The following is a 24,044-nucleotide window of genomic DNA, read 5'->3' on the forward strand; positions in this document are numbered from 1 at the left end:
TAAATGTAAACCAAGTTTATTTTGCTTTTTAAAGTAGTGTTCTTAAAGCACTACAGCTTGGTAAACAATGTAAATTAGTATAAGTCATCTCAAAAGCCAGTTTTGTTGTTTGTTTTTTTAATGAGTTGTTAAAAAGATGCAGCCTATTCTACCAGGATAAATATTTTTAACCATTTCACTTCGAGTTAATGAAGGCTCACAAATGAGCAACACTCCTCATTGAGGAAAACAAAAAGCTGTTGTCGACAAGCGACAGCACACACACACAAAAACAAAAAGAACTGTGTAAAAATAACTAACTGTGTTCACATATTTTTTGAAGTTGCTTTACAATGGGATGATATGCACATGATCTTGCTGCAAACTTGCCATACAAACTTGTAATACATGTAGCCTAGACAAACGATTCAGTCCAAGAGGTGCTAACTTCAGACAATGCAGCACTATAATCCTTTTAACAATGCAATTTGTTTTACTCATTATTTTTCTTCTAGACTGAAATACAGGCTAGAAAGAAAATTCTCCCTAATTAAAAATTGGTAGTTTACAGAAAAAAAAAAAAAACTGTATAATTTTTGCATTAGAATTTACAAGTATATGTTCAAATCGAATTTGCCTCCTCCCCAATCCTAGCCACAAGATGGGCATGAAGTAGAATTTTTAAAAATGCCTTAATTTTCAACTTCATGCAGACTAAATAAAGATGACCAAAACAAAAGCTTAAACAATGGAAGGTATTTCACAGAAAATTTCTTATACAAAAAACACATAAGAAAAAGGGCCACTAGGTGACATTTTAATTTACAAATTGGCATCATTTTGGTCGACAAATATCCAGATGCTGTTTTCTTCTGCTAACAAAAGTTGCAGAAAGAGAGAAAAAAAAAAAAAAAAAATCAAACCCCAGCATGACTTCTGATTTTAATCACACATTTCTTCTGGAATTTCATGTGGATTAAGGATGCCAGGAACAGACATTTGAAGTTTATGTTTCTCTTCCTGAGCCTGTCGCAGGGCTGTTTCTCTTTCTTCCAAAAACAGGTCAGATGTGTCTTCACCTGCAAACTCCTGTGAAAACAGATAGTTGAAAGGTCAACATAAGTGTTATGAAAAACAGTTGTTTGTTTGTTTTGGAGGGGCCAACGGTAGAGATAAGCATATCCCTGTTTACACAAGGGGTATAATTTTTCCATCAATAGGTTGGGTTTAAATTTCATTATTATATGGCTGAATTAAAAACCAAAGGTGGCCGAAACCGGTTTGGCTCAGTGGTAAAGCGTCAGTCTGTGGACTGAAAGGTCCCAGGTTCGATTCTGGTCAAGGGCATGTACCTGAGTTGCAGGAACATCCCCAGTAGGGGGTGTGCAAGAGGCAGCTGGTTGATGTTTCTAGTTCTCTCTCTCTCTCCCTTCCTCTCCGTAAAAAATCAATATATTAAAAAACAATAACAGCCAAGACCGGTTTGACTCAATGGATAGAGCATCGGCTTGGGGACTGAAGGGTCCCGGGTTCGATTCCGGTCAAGGGCATGTACCTTGGTTGCGGGCATATCCCCACTAGGGGGTGTGCAAGAGGCAGCTGATCGATGACACTCTCTCTCTCATCGATGTTTCTAAGTATCTCTCTCCCTTCTCTCTGTACAAAATCAAAAAAATATATAAAAAATAAAAATAAAAACCCAAAGATGTTGCACAGAATTTGAGAATCAATCTATGAACCATGAGGTCATGGTTCAAATCCCAGTCAGAACATATGCCCAGATTGGATTACTGGCTTGATCCCAAGCTGCAGTAGGCAGCTGATCAATGATTTTCTTTTAAAAAAATTTTTTTTAAAATATTTTATTGATTTTTTAGAGACAGGAAGGGAGATAGAGCTAGAAATGTTGATGAGAGCACGCGCGCACGTGTGTGTGTGTATCTCCTGTATAATAAAAGACTAATATGCAAATTGTCCTCTCGACTGGGAGTTCAACCAGGAGTTAGACCAGGGGTGGGGCCAGCAGGTCAACCACCTGCAGCTCCTCCCTCCAGCTGGTACCACCCCTGATCACTCTTCTCCCTTCCCGACGGGGTGGGCAGACTGGACTTGGCCGACTGAACTCAACCTGTGCACGAATTCATGCACCGGACCACTCTGTGTGTGTGTGTGTGTATCATTAACAGAGATATAAAAAAGCTGTTTCTCTTAAAACTAATGATCAAGTTAGTTTTATATTTTTGCAAATGCAAATAAATCACATACCTTTATTTGTACTAGGAAATCCCTAAGATGTTCCTTGAAAGCAGGAATATCCTGATTTAAACTGAAAAGCCCTGTCACAAAGAGCTTTACTTGAGCACTGCAAATGAAAACACAGTAATTAAATAACTGCCTTTTTTAAAATAAGAAATTTATTAAAAATATATATATATATTTACTCTTGCAGATGAGGGAATGCAGACTTAAGGAGATTAGCCACATATTCCTGAATAAACATTTGGTTGTTAACTGGATTCCCAGGATTTAACGGTGTACTTATTTTTCCTTCTTCAACCAAATTGAACATATATGCCAGTATTGATGCATGCATCGTCAATCCTGTTGATGAAAAGAGTAGTCTTAGCTCTAAGATTTAACAACTAGAACATTTAACTTTTTCATAGCTTTAAATTCTTACCAGCAGTATGTGAGGTGTCTGTCACAACAGAAAAGATATGTTGAAGAATATCACAAAAATAAGTTTGATAAAAACTTTGAGCTGCAGCTTCTTCTTGTGCAACATTTTGCAATAGTGTAAAAAGGATCTGTAAGCCTAAAATACATGGGACAGCAGCAAATTACAGACTGATAACTCACATATAGTATTTTACTAATATACTATTCTGATTCAAAGCCCATTTTCCCTCTTTTTAGCTAATTATTTGCTTACATTACCTGAATCAGTAATAGGTCTCTTAGAATCAATGTCTGCTTTCTGACAAACTAAATAATAACCATAACCACCTTACCACTATGTCTGAAAGATCAATTGATTTTCTCCACATCCACACCAAAAACAGCACAAATAGATGTTTCTGTTCCATAAACAAATTACTATTTAAATATACAACAAATAAAAAAATTCTCCTGCTAGAGATGTTATTTAGGTTTATCCTCAGTAAATTCTTAGTGCCAGAGTGGAAAAGTATATGGAGAAAAGGAAGCAGTAATAAAGATATGGAGCGCAGCCTGTATGCTCAGTGATAGAATCAGGAGGTCTCGGTTGAATTCACAGTTAGGGCACATACTCAGGTTGTAGGCTTGATCCCCTGTATGTGAAGGCAGCTGGCCAATTAATTATACTCTCTCATAATTGATGTTTTCCTTTCTCCTTTCCTTACATCCCCCTCCCCCGCCCCCGCCGAAGTCAATTGGGGGAAAAAAATGAAGTGACATTTTCCCTACATTTTACGCCCATCTCCCCTAAACTAATTCTGCCTATATACTATGTATAGAACAGACAACTAAATTGCTTTTATGGCTTATACAGACAAAACTTGACAAGTGAAGTGATACCTACTTGTCTACAACTATATATCTATCTCTGTAGAGTTTGTAAATTAGCAGGCAAATAAATAAATTTTTATGCATTTACCTGTATCTGCAACATTCCTCATAGTATGTTTAAAAGCCCAAATAATGGAATCTAAAACAAGTTTAAACTGTGCAGGTGGAATAGCCAGAAATGCTGGAAAGCAATGAGAATTGACAGCCTGAAGTAGTAAGAAAAAGTTCGTTCTGTGCTCAGGATACTCTTCAAAGTCCTAAAAATAAATAACAAGTCCTAAGAACAAAATAAAAAGCAAGTCCTAATTCAATATACTTGTTAGTGGAACTCAAGTTGTATGGTCTATTGAAAGGTCAATTCAAAGACAGTATAATTCACCTCTCATGGATCATAAAATTATCATTTTTTTAAACAAATGAAATACGAAAATAAGGAGACCTTAGGCCACATTTTAAAGCAACTCATCAAAATGCACATAAAAGAACATGTTTAACATGCTATATAATCATTGGTAACTTGGAGACTCACAAATCAACACATTTAAATTCTTAATGTCTATGAATGCAGTTTTCAATAAATTCAAGCTACTATTTCAATAGATGGAACCTATCAAATGTACTCCCTGCTGTTATTTTATAGTAAAGGAGAGGCCCGGTGCGCCTCACCCTCTCTGACCTGGGGCTCCTCAAGGGATGTCCAACTACTTGTTTAGTCCCGATTCCACCGGGACTGCTGGCCCCCAGCTGCTCGCTTACGTGCCTGCCTGATTGCCCCTAACTGCTTCTGCCTGCCAGCCTGATCATCCCCTAAGCACTTCCCTCCAGACCACCTTGTGTGTTCGAGTGACGGTCAATCTGCATATTACCGCTCTATTTTGTAAGATTAAAAAAACAAAACAAGCATTTCCCTGATCTAGAAATTCAAACATTTAACCCCAGAACCTATGCTGCATTCAAAAATATTATTTATACTTTCAAGAGTTTAGGATATTCTGTAGAACTTCCCATTTTACAACTGAAATGTAAATCACATTACCTTATTTATCATATTCAATGTGCATTCAAAAACAGCATCAAATATTTGAGGTATTTCAGCTGTTATATGTCCTCCCAACTTGTTGACAATAATAGCCATGGTACTAAGCACTTCTGGTTCTCTAGCAGCTGGGACATTTCTCTGATAATCAATGAGAACTGCATCCAACAAAGGAGGAACAAAATTTTCAGCTACCTGTTTAAGAAAACAAGAACCACACTTTAAAGTTAAAAAAAAAAAAAAAGAGGGAAAAAAAAATATATATATATTTTAGAGATAAGGGAGTGGAGGATAGAAACATAGATGAGAAACATCAATCAACTGCCTCCTATAGACAGTCGAATGGGGAGCAAGGCTGAAACACAGGCATGTGCCCTGAACAGGAATCAAATTGGTAACTTCCAGGTGCAATGGGATGATGCTTAACCAACTGGACCAACACTGGCGGGGCAAAACTCTTATTTATGTATTTGGTCACTATTATAGAAAGCTAGGTCATTCTTGTCTCTCCGGATGCTTTACTATAAACTGGAAATGCCCTTCGACTAGGTTTTTTTTTTTTTTACACTTAAGCATTTAACCGAAAGAAACCAAAATATCACAACAGGCTGGGAAGGGCCAGAACATAGTGTGGTTCAAATTTATAATTATGAAAGAAACGAAGGCCCAAAGGGACTGGCTCCAAGCTGCTGTGGCACAACCAGGATTCTAAGAATATTACCTAACAATGGACAAATATTTAAATTGACCACACCTCCGCTAATCAGGAGTGGTATGCAAATTAAATCAACAAAAGTGGTTAATTTGAATATATAGGTGCTGAGTGATGGGGTGGAATGATTGTGGCGTTGCCGTGGTGATGATGTGTCTCTCCCCGCTCCCCCTGCCTCTCAGGGCCTCTGGGCAGTGTGGGAAGGTGGGTCCTGAGTGAAAAGGGGCTGGGCTGGAGTGGAAAGGCAGTGTGTCCAGCCAGGGAAAGGAAAGCCCATTTTAGCACCATCTTTGTGCATTGGGCTTCTAGTACTGTATATAAAGGATGAGAACCTAGCAAGAAAGAAAAATCATCCTAACCAAGATTATATCAATTTCTTCAGTGGGTATCTATATAAAATCAAAGTACTCATATCTAACCAAAATACACCCACTCAATGTATTTGAAAAATAAAAAGAATAGCCATCACTTTCACTTCTTATATAAGAAAACAGAACTGCACCAGAGACTGTGAAATTTCTAGAATTCTCAATAAACAGTCATATTAAGGTGTGATATCTATGCTTCTCGTAAGTTCTATATTAAGACATGTACAATAAATGCAACCAATTTTTCCTTCATTGAAGATTACCAGTGTCAGTGTTTTAGCAATACACAAAACAGGTTTTTATAAGATAAAAGAATAAACACAAAATTATTTTTCCAATTACCCATTTGGCATCTTAAAGAAGAACTGGCTCTCATTTACATGAGAGATCTGGTTTGGTTGGCTCCCACTAGTGCCACTATGGGGGCTGGGGAACTTGCATCCTAAGAATGTGCCCTGAACCAGGAAGCAAACCTGTGGCTCCAGTCACTGAGCCAAATCAGCCAGGTTCTCATTTCTACTCTTTTTTTTTTTTTTCTTCTTTATTGATTTTAGAGGAAAGAAGGATAGATAGAATCACTGATCGACTGCCTCCTGCAACCCCCCACTGGGGATTGAGCACACAACCCAGGCACCCTTGAATCTGCAGGCCGATGCTCTATCCACTGAGCAAAACAGGCTAGGGCTCATTTCTACTCATGACACTAAAAGAACTCTTTTCCTAGAAACTGAATCTAAAGTGTTCAGTATCTTTGAAGTTTAGTATCTTTATTTAGTAAACTTATTTTACTAAACCATGACGTAAGTCTTATTTGTAAAATAAAATGGTGCCATCCTTATTATCAGCATTGATATGCCTAAAATTTGCCCAACTTATTTTAAATTATGAACTTCATTATTCCTTCAATTCTTCCTATTTTTACTTTAAAATTTTAAATATAGTTGTACTTTTTCATAATGCACATGTTCAAAACTTTTCAATATTTAATCTGATTATCTTTTTAAAAAATAAATATATTTATTGATTTTGTACAGAGAGGAAGGAAGGGAGAGAAATAGAGCGCTATAAACATCGATAAGAGAGAGTCATTGATCAGCTGCCTCCTGCATGCCTCCTACTGGGGATGTGCCCGCAACCAAGGTACATGCCCTTGACTGGAATTGAACCCAGGTCCCTTCAGTCCCCAAGCCGACACTCTATCCTTTGAGTCAAACCGGTTTTCGGCATAATCTGATTAACTTGAGAATTCCACAATTGTTTTCTGAACGAGTTTCCTGGGAATTATTTCCTTATCAATTGGAACAATGTTGAAATTTTAAAATTGCACAAATAGCTCACCTGTTAATCAATATTTCCATATTTCCACACAGCAGTGTTAATAAGACAGAAACTTTTGTAATGTTTCAAAGCTCAAGAGAATGAAAAGCAAAAATGAAAAATTATTCATATTTTTCCAAGTTGAGCATATGGAGCTCATTAGTTTCTGAAAACCATACTCCTTTCTGGAAATGATTTAGACTAAAAGCAGTAAGAGTAAATGAGATATTCAAATCTTCAACTGATAAAGCACTTTTTCTGAGGAGGCAAACTAATGACACCTTGGTAAATTGTTTTGAAAATCATGATGAACACAAAGATTTCACCTGAACTCTTTTTATATCTATCCATGAAAAAATTAAAATTACCAAATCTATTTCTTTCAGCTATCTTGTTACATATTAGCACCATCTAAATGTCTTTGCAGGATGGCTTAAAACTGTTAGTATTTTTATAATAAGTAGTCAAGGAATATAAAAAATAGAATGCTATACAATAACGCCAAATGTAGATATCTAAATTACCTTTAAGTTAGCCAAATACATAAAGAGATAAAGCTTATTACACCAGAGAATGCAGCATCAACTTCAAAAACAAACAAAACAAAAAAACACATCTGACTTACCATCTGTGGATCATTGGACCGGCTCACCCAACCAGATATTAACTTTAAAGTTTCCCTTTTTACTGTTCGCATACTTCTAATCAACGGTTGCTTTGTAACCATTTCACCTAAAAAATACAACCAAGTGGAATCCAACTTGACAACTAAAATTCTGCATTGGTATTACATGTGCTTCCAATACTATTTACCTCTAAAGATAAATTTAATTGGGGGGGGGGGGGAGTCTAATTTTATAAGGAAAGGGGCATGCAACTGGTTAATATATCTAGAGTTATCTGGAGGGAGGCTTATTTAAAACTCTCTAAGAACTACTGAATGCCTACACTAAGGCAGATAATGTAGAACTGATGTTGTATAACATTCTGTAAGAATTCAAAAAGCACTCACCATTAGCTTGGATAGCTGCAGAAATATTTTCACTGAGGCACTTGTATACATTAAGCATATCCAAGTAAATTCTCCCAAGCTGAATTACAAAGGGATGTCCAACAGCTTTGCAGGCTCTCACATTTGTTTTCAATATGCTACCAAGCTGCTTAACTGTTTCAGGATCTTTAAGTATATCCACATTCTATGAAAGACAAAAACATCTATTTATCACATAAGAATTATCTTTGTAATTATGAAAGCAAAAACTACTACCCACATCATTCCAATCACATTTATAACCCAAAATGTATAAAAACACAGAAGTCTCTTACTAATACCTATAACTAACATTAGAGTGAAATCTTCCCAATGTACTAGCAAAACAAAACAAAAATATATACTTATTTTTTAATGCACAAAAACACACACAAAAGTAGTTATGAATCAGATATACATGTCAAAGGTACCAAGATCTCTGCTCTTAAAAATAACACTCTTCCTTAAATTCCACCATAACTTTTGTAAAAAGTAATATAACTTACTTTGGTTGCCTGCTGGATTATGCTATCCCAAACTTGATTAGGAAGCAGCATGTATTTTTCTATCAAATGTTCTTGTACTGTTTGGTCTGTTTGTGCACCAATCATGTACCCCACAGCTTCATAAAATGTATGGACCTACGTTAAAAGGCAGACATTTTACTTTTATGTATCATAATAAGGAAAACCATGCACAAACAATCGATGTACATACTGAAACTAATTTTTATTCAAGTGTCAGAAATAAATTTTATTAGACAGGAAAACAGCTTCACAAACTTCTGGTTGAATTTTTCCTTCATTATGAAGACTTAACCAGATACTTGGAGCTAAATCTAATAGTGACATTCTTTCTATTCCCATCTGACTAAAACAGTAGTTATTAGGCTAAGATCTCCCATACCTGTTGAGGTTGAAGATCACAAATTATAGTGTTAATGTTGTTCAAAATCTCATCAATAAAGGGCATTACTTCTCCAACCTGAACCTGAACAAAATGTCTGCGGCACTTCTGAGCTATTTTAATGAAAGTATCACAAGCCATATCTTGGACTCCATCATGGGTCTCTAATGAAACAAAAACATTTATTAAAATGTTTGCAAAAATAATTTTAAACAAAAACAAACAACTAAATAAAATATATTAAGAAGGATTTACCATGCATGAATTCAAACAGCTTGTTAACTACAGTCTTTAAAAATTTCCAGTGAGCTCTTAAAAATCTTGGATATTGACCTACTATGTACATGATATTTGATGCAATTATAGCTTTATTATCTTTCCCTCTTTTCTGTTCACATAATCCTAATAGATCCTGGAAAATAAGACAAATTTCAGTAATTTATAATTAAACATGATTATTTAATGATTCCGGTCTATACATACAACGTGCATACCTTTATAACAGTAACAAGAAATCGTTTTTCATCCTCTTCATGCATTGCTCCACTAATGGAGCCTATTGCCCAACACAATGTATTTAAATTTTTCCATGACCATTCTGTACCATTCACTTGATTGTGAAGCTTTTCAGTCATTATTCTTTCTGTATCTACATAATCCAGATGAGTAAGATAAACTACAAAGGAAAAAAGTTCCAGATGTTTCAGATGCAAATTTAATGAGCAAAAACTTTTACTAAGGAAAGAGCAGCACATTAATAAAATGGCTATTAACAAATTCAGAAACTAAGTGGATCACATTTCCTGTAGTATTTTCATTCCAGAATAGAATCACAAAGATTTAAATTAATAGTATTTATTAACTTACCTAATGTTTCTCTCATATTCTTATACAAATTTATGGAATCTGTATCCTTCATGAATTCTCTTACAACTTCTCCCTGATCATTTTCTACAACCAATACTTCCTCTGGTTTAGCCATACGACTAACCATCAATAAACGAACCTATTCAAGAAGAAAAATCTGTTAGAGGTTAGAAATCGGCAACATCAAATAAAGACTAAAAATTAGGTTATATGCACTTTAAGGTACCAAATTGCCCTGACAATATAAAAGAGTGAACATATTTAAAATATAATTCTGTAACAGTGGTTTCTCAAACTATATCATGAATAAAAAAAATCAACTGTTAAATATCCAGTGTTTTACCCAGACACTGAAAGGGGGTAGCTTCTTAACTTACATTTCTAATAAAATCACAGATGTGCATGTTCCAGTTTTCAACATGCATGGGGATGTTGGACTCTTTCTGTAGCTCATTTATTTGGATTGATTAGTAAAAAACAAAAGCCAGTGCTTGCATTTATTTAGCTCTCAAAATCACAGCAAGCAACAAGAGCATCAACCACCCACTTTATTGTTACCTTGGATAACACGGGCAAATACAGCTGCCTCCTGGGAGGAACATCAAAATGTTGGCTTCCAGATAGTAACGGAGAGGCCAATGTAGAGAATGGGCTCTCTCTATAGAGTTCAGCTGCCAAATGATTCCAGTACTCAAGACAAATCTTAAAGATTTCTGTTTCCTCCACTTCTGATACCAACAACATATAATGAAGGGCCTACAAAGAAAATCAAAATTTAATAAAATAATTCATTATTAATTGCTTTGCACTCATTGAAAGTTCCTGTTTTAAGTTTCACAACTTAATATTTCATTATTCACGTGCCATGCTAAAAATTCTCTAGGAGCAATTCTGTTTTCTTCTTACATGTCCTGGATACTTATATAATAATTAGTTGGTATCAATAGCGAAAAGAAACAATCCAAATACCCATCAACTGATGAACACACAAAATTTGATATAGCCATACAAGAAACTATTACTCAGTCATAAAAAGGATGAAGTACTGGTACATAATGTAATAAGGATGAACCTTGAAAATCCAACTACAAAAGACCATATAATTCCATTTATAAGAAAGGTTTAGAGTAGATAATTCCAGAATCAGAGAGCAAATCAGTGGCTGTGAGGGAATGAGGGAGAAAAAAGAATGAAATAACTCAACCCTGAACCACAAGCCAGGCTACACATCTAATTTTTAGTAAGGTAATTAGACTTAATCTTAAGAATGACACATCTAACCCAACGTTACTCGATGGTTGACCATAGATCTAAGAACCTGGAGGTCACGATCGATTCTCGGTCAGGACACACGCATGGATTGCAGGTTCGATACCCAGTGTGGGACATGGAGGAGGCAGCTGGTCAATGATTCTCATCATTGATTTTCTATCTCTTTCTCCTCCAATCCTCTCTGAAATATATATATATTCTCGACACGTCTGTACACCCTTTAGGTATTTAAGTTATTATTATGTAAAAAAAGAATTTCAGAAACCAAAGGATCTACAAAGCCTACCTCCATGAGTGTTTCCCTGAGATTTAGTCTTTTTTCTATAAGTTGACCATGTTCCTTAAGAAATGTGCAGAGAAACAAACTGAGATTTTGAATAAAGTTCTGTTCATCATCTTTTCCATTTGAGTATGCAAGTCGAATATTGGTATTTAAAGGAAGCATCTGCAGGTTTAAATAGAGACTATTAGTCTGCATTTTAAAACAAATGAAAAAAAGACACTACATTTCAGCCCAAAGATTCTATTACCCTTTACCATTACTAAAATAGTCAAATAGGTTATTCTTCATGAGAATTTCTTGGTCAGTTATAACTGTTTTTGTATCTATGTGTCCTAGCTTTGGACATATTAAAAAAAAAAATCCTTTACTGTTTGAAGTATTACACGTCGCCTTTTACCCCCTCGCCTAGACCCAGGCCACCCTATTATGTGTGTCCATTGGTTATGCATATATACACACAGGGTCTTTGATTACCTTCGACCCACCCATCTACTGTCCCCCACCTTCCCTCTGAGATTCTGCAGTCTATTCCATGCTTCCATTATTTCTAGATTTTATTCTGTTACATAGACTCTTCATATGAGTGAGATCATGATACTTGTCTGTCTCTTTCTGACCGCCATAATTCACTTAGCATGAAAATGCAGGTCCCTCCACGCTGTCTAGAAGGCTACGATAGTCTTTTTTTTACTGCTGCATAGTATTCCATGGTATAAATGTACCACGGCCATTTATCCATTCATCTACTGATGGGCACTTGGGCTGTTTTCAGATCTTAGCTATTGCAATTTATGCAAGTAGTAAGATTTACTCAGACTATACTCTAAATTCTTTCCTGGACCAAACTTTTCCCTCCTTAATGTTATCAGAAATGTAAAAACACTCAATTAACTAATTCATATAACATACAGTAATGTAATATCATCAAATCTTCTAGATAACTTATATAAACTAAAACTATACAATCCTTCACTTCAGACATAGTTTAGAAGCAGCTGACATTAATCCCCAGATTTGCAAACATTTAATGAACTTTCAAAGTGACTCATTAAAATGGCTAGTTTACTCATCATTTTATAGAATAGATATGCAACCATAGTATACTTGGTCTATTATAAAATGCTCTGAAATGATTAAACTCTTATCCACCCTTTTCTAAGGAACATACATTTACTCAGTTTTTGAGTGTTTTACCTGTTTTAGCTGCATCATTGTCAGTGTAAATAGTGTTACAAATTGTTCCTCGTATTGGCTTACACTCACACCAGCAATCTCAGTGAGGCACTTCAGAGAGACATTTCGAAACATTGGAACATTCAGGAACTATTTTAATACAAAAAAGAAAACATAAAATTAAAGTGCCTAAACATTTTTTACTTAAAATTAACAATTGGGTTTTTTTAAAAATTATTTTACTAGTATATCAAATATAGACCTCCCCCCAAGCAGATACGCAGGTGACACATAATTTTGTTTTGCACATGTATTTTGAGAAAATTTCATTAACCACCTTATTAACAATAATCATTTTAAGAGCAAACTATGCTTTATTTTGATGTGTCTGGGACATCTAAAAACGACAAATTTCCTTAGTAACTTATCCAGGATTTATTATGTGATTCTTTATTTACTTATTTTTTTAAATATATTTTATTGATTTTTCACAGAGAGAAAGAGAGAGGGATATAGCCTTAGAAACATAGATGAGAATCATAGAACAGCTGCCTCTTGCACACCCCCTACTGGGGGTGTGCCCACAACCAAGTTACATGCCCTTGACTGGAATCTAACCCGGGTCCTTTCAGTCTGCAGGCCAACGCTCTATCCAGAACCAAACCAGTTTCGGCTATTACGTGACTTTTAAGAATATCATATTTTCTGTGTAGTCTCAGTGAATAGTGTCAACCTGTAGACTGAAAGGTCCAGGATTCAATTCAGGTCAAGGGCACATGCTGGAGTTGCAAGCTCAATCCTCAGTAGGGAGTGTGTAGGAGGCATCCAATCAATGATTCTTTATCATCATGGATGTTTCTATCTCCCTCCCCCACTTCCTTCTACTCTGAAATTAATAAAAATATATTTTAAAAAATAAATTATTTCAAACATTATAAATTCGTTGATCAAAGTAAGATCTTCTCAAACCCTAAACTACAAAGCCCAAAATGTAAATTACAATTGCCTACTTTTTAAAGTCACAATTGCCCACAACCCAGGAATGTGCCCAGACTGAGAACGAACCCATGACCTCCTGGTTCATTGGTTGATGTTCAACTGAGCCATGGCAGCCAGGCTGCTGCTTTTAAATTATCAGGAAAAATATATAGATGTTCCTATTTTAAAAAACATTCCTTATGTTACCTCCCAGTAGTTTATGTAATCCCCCAAAATAGAATAGGATCCATTCCCAGTTGTTCACATGGAATTAATGAAATTTTATGGTATAAGTAGAACAATCATTTCAAAGAACTATGAGGTCTAGTAATAATTAGTCGTTTTCTAATACCTTTTTAAATCGAATTTATTTAAACAATACAACAAAATTTAATCAACAAGCCGGGACCGGTTTAGCTCAATGGATAGAGCGTCGGCTTGGGGACTGAAGGGACCCGGGTTCGATTCCGGTCAAGGGCATGTACCTTGGTTGTGGGCATATCCCCAGTAGGGGGTGTGCAAGAAGCAACTGATCGATGACTCTCTCTCATCGATGTTTCTATCTCTCTCCCTTCCTCTCTGTACAAAATCAATAAAATATATTAAAAAAAAAAAATTTAATCAACAATATAGTTGCCGTTGTTTTCTACTACTTGTGCCCAACGCTCAGGAAGCATTTTAATCCCTCTGTTGTAAAATTCTTGTGATTTTGATGCAAAAAATTCGGTCAATGCATTTTTGAGGCATTCTTCATTATTAAATTTTTTTCCAAGAAGAAAGTTTTGCAAAGAACGAAACAAATGGTAATCGGAAGGGGCAATATCAGGAGAATATGCAGGTTGAGGGAGAACTTCCCATTCCAACTGGCGCAGTTTTTTAGCAGTGATTCTTGCAATATGCGGTCGTGAGTTATCGTGGTGAAGAATTATGCCCTTCCGATTAATCAGCGCGGGTTCTTTTTCTCTTAAAGCTTGGGCTAACCTTTCCAATTGGACACTATACACTGCACTTGTAATGGTTTGGTTAGATGGTAAAAGTTCATAATGAAGAATTCCTTTAAAATTCCACCAAACACACATCACTCTTTTCGCATGCAAGTCAGGTTTTGGCATGGGCTGCGGAGCCTCATTTTTGTCCAACCATTGAGGCCACCTTTTCAAATTAACATACAGCACCCATTGTTCATCTCCGGTAACAATTTGCTCTAAAAACGGCAAACGGTTTTGACGAGAGAGGAGCGAACTGCAAATTGTGACTCTTTGATTACGGTTGTTGTTGGTCAACTCATGAGGAACCCATTTTCCAAACTTTTGGACTTTCCCAAGTGCACGCAATTGATTGGAAATTGTTTTTTGTGAACAATTTAAAGTTGTCGCAAGCTCTTGTTGGGTAATTTGAGGATTTTGCACCAAAAGAGCTCGAAGAGCTTCTTGATCAAAATTGGACACACGGCCTCGACCACTCTTGTCATCTAACGAAAAATTTCCCTCGCGAAATTTCTCAAACCAACACTGGCATTTTCTGGCGCTAACTGCATCTTGACCAAGAGCTCTACAGATGTATTTTGCAGCCTCACTTGCTTTTCTTCCTAATTGGAACTCGTAAAGCATGCAGTGCAGAATATGCTCTTCATCCGCCATCTTCTTAGCCGTAGTTTTGCAACAAAAACCAAACCAAACACAAACTTTTTCAAGCAAAACTTGTTAATTGCACTTCACACGTTCTGTAGATACCACGTGTTGGAAGGTTATGTCAATACAAGTCAACGCCAAGCAAGATTTTAAACAAATGTTAAAAACGACATTAATTATTACTAGACCCGATACTAGCTGAAACTATGGAAAAACTCTTCTGAGCAGGTTCCTTATTTCAGAAACAAGGTTGGTTATGGCTATAAATGCAGAATAATTTTCTATATGAAAGAGCATTATAAAATAAGAATAAATGTAACTATTCAGTGATAAGTGAAATGTATTTACCTTATAAATTAATGTGCTGATTAACTTGGTCTCAAAAATATATCCCAGTGGAATCCAGTTAAGAAATCTGAGCAATGTTTCCAATGTTGCATGTACAAGTGGAGCATTTTGGGAATTTTCCTGCAATGAAAACAAACCTATATAAAAATTATCTTCTTCTATAATTGTTATTTTAAAAGTAATAAAAATGAAAGCACTTACCATTACAAACTGACACAGCTGAAAGATTTGTGAGAACTCATTGCACATGCTAAAAATAAAAAGTGATTGGTTTAGAAGACAAATAAAAATACTGTAGTTACATACTAACAAATATTACATATTCCAACCTACTCATTAAAAACTTGAATTACTCTCATTTAAACATATACACCAACTTCATCAAAAGCTACAAAGTTACTTGATTTTTTAAATTCTTACTCTATTTAATATTATTTGAATATTATTTGTTTTTTTTCTTCTTTTTCTAAATATATGTTGTTGATTTTTTACAGAGAGGAAGGGAGAGAGACAGAAACATTGATGAGAGAGAAACATCTATCAGGTGCCTCTTGCACACACACACAACCCCCCCCCCCACACACACACTGGGGATGTGCCTGCAACCAAGGAACATGCTCTTGACCGGAATCAAACCTGGGACCCTTGAGTCCGCAGGCCAACGCTCTATCCACTGAGCCAAACAAGTTAGGGCTAACTGCAGGTTTTTATGTCTTCTTATCTGGTGGATATTGACCCAGATTTCCCCCAAACTAAACCAAACCAGTTTCGGCTCTGTTTAATACTAATCAGTCTAGCTTTTGATATCAAGTTAGTTAAAACCCAACCAACCAACCCACACAACCCACCCAGCCACCCACAAGACTCCAAATCAGGCGTCTTCAAACTACGGCCCGCAGGCCACATGCGGCCCACCAGGTTTTTTGGGCAGTGAGCGCAGCCGAGGTGTTACAGTAGGAATTAGTAGTTCATATAGTCCGGCCCTCCAGCTCTCTGAGGGACCGTGATCTGGCCCCCACTTTAAAAAGTTTGAGGACCCCTGCTCCAAATTATCCCGGCTGGTATAGCTCATGCATAAAGGTCACCCGTTTTGATTCCAGGTCAGGTCACACACCCAGGTTGCTGTCTTGATGCCCAGAAGGAGGAGCACAGGAGGCAGCTGATCAATGTTGATATTTCTCTCTCTCCCTTCACCTTCCTTTCTTTCTAAAAAATCTATAAAAACACTTAAAAAAAATGAAATAAAAAAAAATAACAACTCTCCAAAATACGTGAAGTGGCATTATATACAGGGTTGGACAAAAGTAGCTTTGCAGATGTGAGTACATGAAACAGTTTATTCTTGCATGATTTATTAATGTATTTTGTTCCATAGGAACAAATTGTAAACCTACTTTTGTCATATCCTGTATATGCCAAATACACCAAATCAGAAGAAATATTCTAAATCCTGAAGCTAGTTTGACCACATAAAGGAATATGAAAGTAATATACTTCTGTGTACTAATGACTTCAACAAGTTTTTAATAACAACAACAAAAATAAATTCTAGCATGATCCTAGTATTAACAGTAGGAAATCAAAAAGATACAAGACTAGTAAAAATTCAGCTGGCGTTCGGACACAAGTAATTTTCCTTGGAAGCCATTAAGTAGTCACATATAAAACATATCCCAAAGAGAACTCTCAACCTATAATCCTTTCCCATATGACTTTTTTTTTTTTTTTTGCTGTGACAAAACATCTTTAACACCACATGTACTTTTTAAGCCTCCAGATTTAGGAAACTAGGCAGATTGTAAGACTATTTAAATTTGCAATGAAAAACAATTTAAATTAATTTATCACTTTAACATTCACAATTTTTAAAAAACTTATAGCCTGCCTCCAAATTCCTCTTAATAGTTTGAGAAATTACTTAAGCTTTCAAAACAGAATACTCACCTGTCCTTTAAATGCTTAGCTTTTACTTGGGTTATCTGTCCACTAGAGAAATCAAATACTTCTTCACTCAAGAGTTTAAGAATCACCATATTATTCTGACAGAGACTTTCACTGGTCCTACTTGCTCCAACAATGTCACTGATAAAAGTTGGCCAGTGTTTGGGCCATTCCTGTTTCAGTATCTAAAATAAGAAAATGTTAATTTCATTTCACTTGTCAATGGCAAAACTTCAAAGAAACTGTGTCATATTAAAAGGAGCAAATATCAAACCACTTTCCATTTTCTACTGCTTTATTCAAAGAGGAAATGTGCCACCATCCACAAAACAGATAAAGCCCTCTGTCTCAAATGCCCTACAACTACACTGTTATCCCAACTGGTCTAATCTGGCTATAATGTGTATGCATGTAATATCTGCCAGATAGGCATATGCAAAGTATTCCCAGGAGACTCTTTTAAGCAATTAAAAAGGTGATGGGCAAGGAAACACTTTTTGGCTGAAATCTGGCCCTTGAAATATAGTAGAGTTTGGACAGATAAATTAAATAGAAGAAAGGAGGCATTACAATTGGGGATAGAATAATTTTTTGACCAATAATCAACTATGTCGATTTTTAAATCTGTACTCTATATACTGTACACTAGGGATATTTTTGAAGCAGAAATTCTGTAAGAGCACCTGTGAATAAGAAGTTAGTAACTACCTTCTTTGCACTCCTTCCTCTCCCCAATTCAAAAATAGGTTACCAACAAAGTCTTTAATATAAAAGCCAGTAAAACATTTGACTTTGTTTTAAAAATCATTTAAGTTCCGAAAACTTATTATAGAGAAAATTTTATTTTTTCCTTACACACCAATTAATCTCAAAAACTTTTTGACATATTAAAAACAGGTAAGTTAAAATTTCTAAAGTTAGACTATACAGAAAATTAAAAAAACGTTCTAAGAGATTAAAGGAATACTGTATTAAAAAACAATTAAAACAGATAACATGGAAACACAGAGTACCAAGCATAAATGATAAAATAGAGTCCAATCCATATTGGAGCCATAAAGTGATGTTTTCAATTTTACAATTTCAAATGCTACATAGTAGGTTAACTATTAGAGTTATCATAAAAACTACAATGGCCCTAGCCAGTTTGTTTGAAGGGTCCCAGGTTCAATTCTGGTCAAGGGCACATGTTCGGGTTGCCAGGCTTAGTCCCAGTAGGGCATGAGCAGGCAGCTCATCAATGATTCTCTCTCATCATTCATGTTTCTAACTCTCCCTCTCCCTTTCTCTAAGAAATCAATCTCCCTTTCTCTCAGAAATCTATCTATCTATCTATCTATCTATCTATCTATCTATCTATCAATCCATCCATCTATCTAAAAAACCCTACTATCACTACTTCTCCAAGTTGTTAGTTTATTCAATAAAGTGTGTTCAAATATTTTGTTCAAGTAATCAGCCTAACTGAAAGATTGAACTCTTTTAAGGAAAACAGTGAAATCTTACCTGAACAAGAATCATATTCAATTTCCCGATATATACTTTTTCCTTCTACGAAAAGAGAAACATTTAGATTAAATAAGAGCCTAAAATAGGTATTGTTAAGAACAAAAGCATAAGAAACCTCAGAGAGAAAAATAATTGCATATTCATTAAAAATGACTGTTTATATGTGTTTATAGCTCTGTGATAGTGATAGAAAGGTTTAAATTGAAGATTCAATATTTAAGTGCTTTTACATTTTTCACAATAATCTTCAAAAAATCTCTTACCTCTACACAAGTTGGATCAGATGAGGTCTTGATAATAAGGCCAACAACATATTTTTTTATTCCTATGGGAAAAATTTTTATAAATCAATATTTTTATAGCATATTAAGAAATACTCAGAAACAAAAAATTTGGGGTGTGAAGAGGGCAGAGTACAGTCAGATAATATGCCTAATCCCATCACCAATGTTGGTTTTTGTGGAAAAATTTAATATACTACTTTATACTGTTTTAAAAAAAATTTTTTTTAATTGACTTTAGATAGAATGCAAGGGAGAGGGAGAGAAACATTGATTGGAAACCTGGGCATGTGCCCTGACGGGGAATTGTGGGAAACCCTGTGGTGCATAGCATAGTGCTCAACCAACTGAGCCACATCAGCCGGGGCTTTAGCGCACTACTTTATTTTATTTTTTTTAAAATACATTTTATTGATTTTTTTTTTTTTTTTTTACAGAGAGGAAGAGAGAGGGATAGAGTTAGAAACATCGATCAGCTTCCTCTTGCACACCCCCTACTGGAGATGTGCTCACAACCAAAGTACATACCCTTGACCAGAATCGAACCTGGGACCTTTTAGTCCGCAGGCCGACGCTCTATCCACTGAGCCAAACTGGTTAGACTACTTTATTTTTATTTTTAAATATGGAACGCTTCACGAATCTGCGTGTCATCCTTGCACAGGGACCATGCTATCTTCTCTGTGTCGTTCCGATTTTAGTATATGTGCTGCCGAAGCAAGCACTGTAGCGTACTGCTTTAAATGTTTAGGTTATGTTCTTATCCTTTACAAAATCTAGGTGGAACAGCCGGGACCGGTTTGGCTCAGTGGATAGAGCGTTGGCCTGGGGACTGAAAGGTCCCGGGGACGATTCTGGGCAAGGGCATTTACCTTGGTTGCGGGCACATCCCCAGAGGGGGATGTGCAGGAGTCAGCTGATCGATGATTCTCTCTCATCGATGTTTCTGACTCTCTATCCCTCTCTTCCTCTCTGTGGAAAATCAATAAAAAAAAATCTAGGTGGAACAATTACACATTACTATCCTCTAAGACTGCACTCGCCAATAGGTGGACCGAGAGGTCTGAAAGGTTGGCAACAATTGTTCTAATCTAAGATAATCTTTGAATGCTCTACCAATTAAATATAGCAATATAGTAATTTTGAGAAAAACAAAAATAAAAACAATACCGCCAGGGACTAATGTGCTCTTCACTTAAATAAACACACACATCAACTTATTTTTGTGGGTCAAAACTGCAAAAACCTTAAAGATGTTACTTTATAATAAACATTATAAAGTTTTATGTAAAAAACTTATAAATCAAGGTCAGATATATTTAACCTTTACCAATTTTACTTATAACATTAAGCTAAAGCTACAAGTTTTTTTTTTTTAATCTACTGATTGCTTTTAGAAATAGAGAATCATCAATTTGTTACCGCTTATTTTCACATTCATTGCTTGATTCTTGTATGTGCCCTGACCAGGGACTGAACTTGGGTGTATCCAGTTGATGCTCTAACCAACTGAGCTCTACCTGGCTACACCATGGAAATTTGATTCTAAAAATTCCCCCACTATAATATAGGAAAAAAAGAAGGAAATACTTTTAGGTTGCAATGTTCTTTGCCTAAGAACCCCTTAATAATACAGCTTATTCTTCAAACAGTTTAATAAGACTCCATAACTTTGCTTTTAATTTACATCATTCAGAGTTTACAAAGCATATACTCTAGGTCCCCTTAAAGTTTAAAGTAAGTCCAGCTGGTGTGGCTCAGTGGTTGAGTGTCGATCTATGAACCAGGAGGCCAGTGTGATACTGGTCAGGGCACATGCCTGGGTTGCAGGCTCAATCCCTAGTGGGGAACAGGCAGGAAATAGCCTATCAATGATTCACTCTCACCATTCAGTTTCTATCGCTCTCCTTTTCCCTCCCTCTCTAAAATCAATTAAAAAAATATTTTTGGAGTAATGTGATGTACTAACATTTACATGCCCAAAGGGTCTGAAGCAAGATCTCTAATAGAATAAATTTTTATTTCTCACTACATAAAGACTGCTCTCACATCTGTTTAACTTAGGTTTTGCTGCCAAATGTTTGATAAAGATTTTCAATTTTCAGAGCTGCCTGAACTTTGCAACTACAGATAAGACTTTCTAAAACTGTGTCCTAACCCACATCTACCAAATCAGAACACCCTTTAAGAACGGATCTGCTGGCCAGAGCCAAGATTGGTTCAGTAGATAAAGCATCAGTAAGGGGCATGCAGTAGACAGCCAATCAATAATTCTCTCATCATTGATGGTTTTTTACCTCTCCCATTTCCATCCTCTCTAAAATCAATAAAAAGTTCCACATTAAGCAAAAGACAATACAGACTGTTGCAGACAAGACCCACCAATGTGCTGAAATGAATGGGCAAGTCATCAGGAGAAACTGGATATCTGCATGGTGTGAAATTCTCTCTCCAAAATACTTATCTCTTTCAATATGAAAAATAATAATTTTGTAAACAAAAAACCAGCAGGCACCATAACCATTGATAAAGGTTAATACAGTGAACAATTAAACATCTTGACATTATGTAGTCCCTGGTTATGTGGTATTCTTGCTTAAAGAAATATGTACCACAGCCTAATCGTATTAAGAACAAACCTAAACTAAATTATACTATACAAAATAATGGACCAGAACTCCTGTCAAAATCATAGAATCAGGAATTAAGAATTGTCACAGATTGGAAGACTGAAGAGATACAACTAAATGAATTATATAGAACAGAGAAAGGACATTAGAGAAAAAGCTTATGAAATGTGAATCAAGGTCCACAGTTCAGTTAATAATACTGAACCACATGTTTAATTTCTTGTTTGTTCATTTTATTATTGTTCATAAGTTGTTAGTATCAGCACAATCTACTTTTCTGGGCAACAATTCTATAGTCTAAAATTACTTCAAAGTATTAAGAGGCTTTGTGGACACAAAGTAAAATCAAGTTTAGTTTTAGTAAGGTGATTACTTATTTTTTAAAATATATTTTATTATTTTTAAAAAATTATATTATTGATATTTTACAGGAGGAAGGGATTGGGACAGAGAACTGCCTCCTGCCCCCCCCCCCCCCCCCCGGGGATGTACCTGCAACCAAGGCATATGTTCTTGACCCTTCAGTCCACAGGCTGACGCTCAGTCAGGGCAATAAGGTGATTTTTAAAATATAACAATTAGGGGAGCCAAATTATTTTTTTTAATGAGTATTAAATTATACCACACAATAATCACATGTGCACATTACCAGTTAACCCTAATAAAAAACAATTCTGGTATCACTATCATTAAATAAAAATAAAATAAAAAGTCAGTAGTACTTGGTCAGAAAGGTGATTATTTAAAATTTAGTCTTGAAGAGAAAAGTACTGACTATGGTAAAGTGATATTAAATTGAGACTTGATTGTTTATGAGAATCTTCCAGTTACTGACTACTTATATTGCTTTTTTCCTATTTTCATCTTTCACCCTTTGTTCCATCTACAGTGTGTTTTAGAAGCCTCTGAAAAGAGGGTCAAGAGAAGTGGAAGGCTGTCTGATTCTGTTTTATATTGTTTTAGAAAAGCCTCCAAATCTTAAATATTCTGACTAGAGGCAACAGTAGCAGTTTTGGACATTGTCTTGTTCTTTGTAACATAATTAGAAGAAAAAGTAGTGAATCTTTTTTTTTTTTTTTTTTTTTTTTTTTTTAGTATAGAGAGAGAGGAAGAGAAACATCAATTTGTTGTCCCACTTATTTATGCATTAATTGGTAATTTTTTTATGTGCCCTGACTAGGGATAAAATTCCCAAGCTTGACATATCAGGTTGATACTCAATCCCGTGGTCAGCAAACTCATTAGTCAACAGAGCCAAATTGTTTAAACTGAAACTTCTAATACCACTTCGTCAAAATAGAATTGCCCAGGCTGTGGTATTTTTTGGAAGAGCCACGCTCAAGGTGCCAAAGAGCTGCATGTGGCTCGCGAGCTGCAGTTTGCCGACCACGGCTCTAACCAACCGAGCTACCTGGCAGATTCCTGAATTTCTTACATTATATTGTCGGTCCTTTAAGATCCACCCAAAATAAGGAAATGGGGCGCTATTAAAAAAAAATTTTTTTAAAGTAAGCATTCCTCTGAAACATCTTAATCCAAGTTTAAAAATAGAAATAAGTATTGCTGTTAATCCTTATCCAAGGAGATATTCCCACTGATTTTTAAGAGTGGGAGGGAGGCCTAAACTGGTTTGGCTCAGTGGATAGAGCGTCGGCCTGCGGACTGAATTGTCCCAGGTTCGATTCCAGTCAAGAGCAAGTACCTTGGTTGTGGGCACATCCCCAGTAGGGGGTGTGCAAGAGGCAGCTGATCGATGATTCTCTCTCATCAATGTTTCTAACTCTCTATCCCTCTCTCTTCCTCTCTGTAAAAAAAAAATCAATAAAATATGTTTTTAAAAATAAATAAAATAAAATAAAAGAGTGGGAGGGAAGGAAGTAAAGATTGATGTGAGAGAGACTTCTGTACTATCACCAAGCTGCTTTTCAAAAAAAAAAAAATTTGAAGAGGGCTGGAGATTGAACTTATAATTGAGGTATGTGCCTTACTGGGAATTGCATCAAAGTCCATTTGGTGCACAGGACAACACTCTTAACCATTGAGAATCACTGGCCAGGGTAACCTGCTCTTTGATTAAAGTCCAACCAGAATCTCCAATTGCTAGATACCAGACCTTATTTGGTCAAGAACCTTACCTCCTTCCCCTAAGTCCTTCCTAGAGTTTTCTCAAAAACTTTTGTAAAGCAGTCCTAGCTGGTTTGGCTCAGTGGGGTCCCAGGTTGCATGCTCAATCC

At 35.8% G+C, this 24,044-nt stretch overlaps 1 protein-coding gene and 1 non-coding gene across 12 annotated transcripts in view; both read right to left on the reverse strand.

Moving 5' to 3' along the window:
- XPO1 (exportin 1) overlaps positions 1 to 24,044 on the reverse strand; it is a 50,561-nt gene continuing 26,517 nt past the window's right edge. For 8 of the 11 annotated variants that reach the window (XM_036435443.2, XM_045580779.1, XM_045580782.1 and 5 more), the window contains 21 exons: positions 19,163 to 19,224; positions 18,897 to 18,941; positions 17,394 to 17,575; positions 15,651 to 15,699; positions 15,450 to 15,569; positions 12,514 to 12,642; positions 11,323 to 11,481; positions 10,323 to 10,520; positions 9,765 to 9,903; positions 9,392 to 9,573; positions 9,153 to 9,309; positions 8,898 to 9,061; positions 8,498 to 8,632; positions 7,974 to 8,157; positions 7,587 to 7,693; positions 4,565 to 4,759; positions 3,617 to 3,785; positions 2,660 to 2,794; positions 2,421 to 2,580; positions 2,245 to 2,341; positions 1 to 1,068 (listed from right to left, as the gene is read on the reverse strand). In XM_036435443.2, the coding sequence (XP_036291336.1) occupies positions 922 to 1,068; positions 2,245 to 2,341; positions 2,421 to 2,580; positions 2,660 to 2,794; positions 3,617 to 3,785; positions 4,565 to 4,759; positions 7,587 to 7,693; positions 7,974 to 8,157; positions 8,498 to 8,632; positions 8,898 to 9,061; positions 9,153 to 9,309; positions 9,392 to 9,573; positions 9,765 to 9,903; positions 10,323 to 10,520; positions 11,323 to 11,481; positions 12,514 to 12,642; positions 15,450 to 15,569; positions 15,651 to 15,699; positions 17,394 to 17,575; positions 18,897 to 18,941; positions 19,163 to 19,224 (2,915 nt within the window). In that variant the 3' untranslated portion in view covers positions 1 to 921. The remainder of the gene's footprint in view (positions 1,069 to 2,244; positions 2,342 to 2,420; positions 2,581 to 2,659; positions 2,795 to 3,616; positions 3,786 to 4,564; positions 4,760 to 7,586; positions 7,694 to 7,973; positions 8,158 to 8,497; positions 8,633 to 8,897; positions 9,062 to 9,152; positions 9,310 to 9,391; positions 9,574 to 9,764; positions 9,904 to 10,322; positions 10,521 to 11,322; positions 11,482 to 12,513; positions 12,643 to 15,449; positions 15,570 to 15,650; positions 15,700 to 17,393; positions 17,576 to 18,896; positions 18,942 to 19,162; positions 19,225 to 24,044) is intronic. The other 3 variants (XM_045580780.1, XM_045580783.1, XM_045580786.1) reach the window with 3 other exon arrangements.
- LOC118717895 lies at positions 19,800 to 19,905 on the reverse strand. Its single transcript, XR_004987643.1, has one exon. It is a non-coding gene; the product is annotated as a U6 spliceosomal RNA (small nuclear RNA).

The sequence above is a fragment of the Pipistrellus kuhlii genome, unplaced genomic scaffold, assembly GCF_014108245.1.
Source record: "Pipistrellus kuhlii isolate mPipKuh1 unplaced genomic scaffold, mPipKuh1.p scaffold_m20_p_13, whole genome shotgun sequence".
Taxonomy (NCBI): Eukaryota; Metazoa; Chordata; class Mammalia; order Chiroptera; family Vespertilionidae; genus Pipistrellus; species Pipistrellus kuhlii.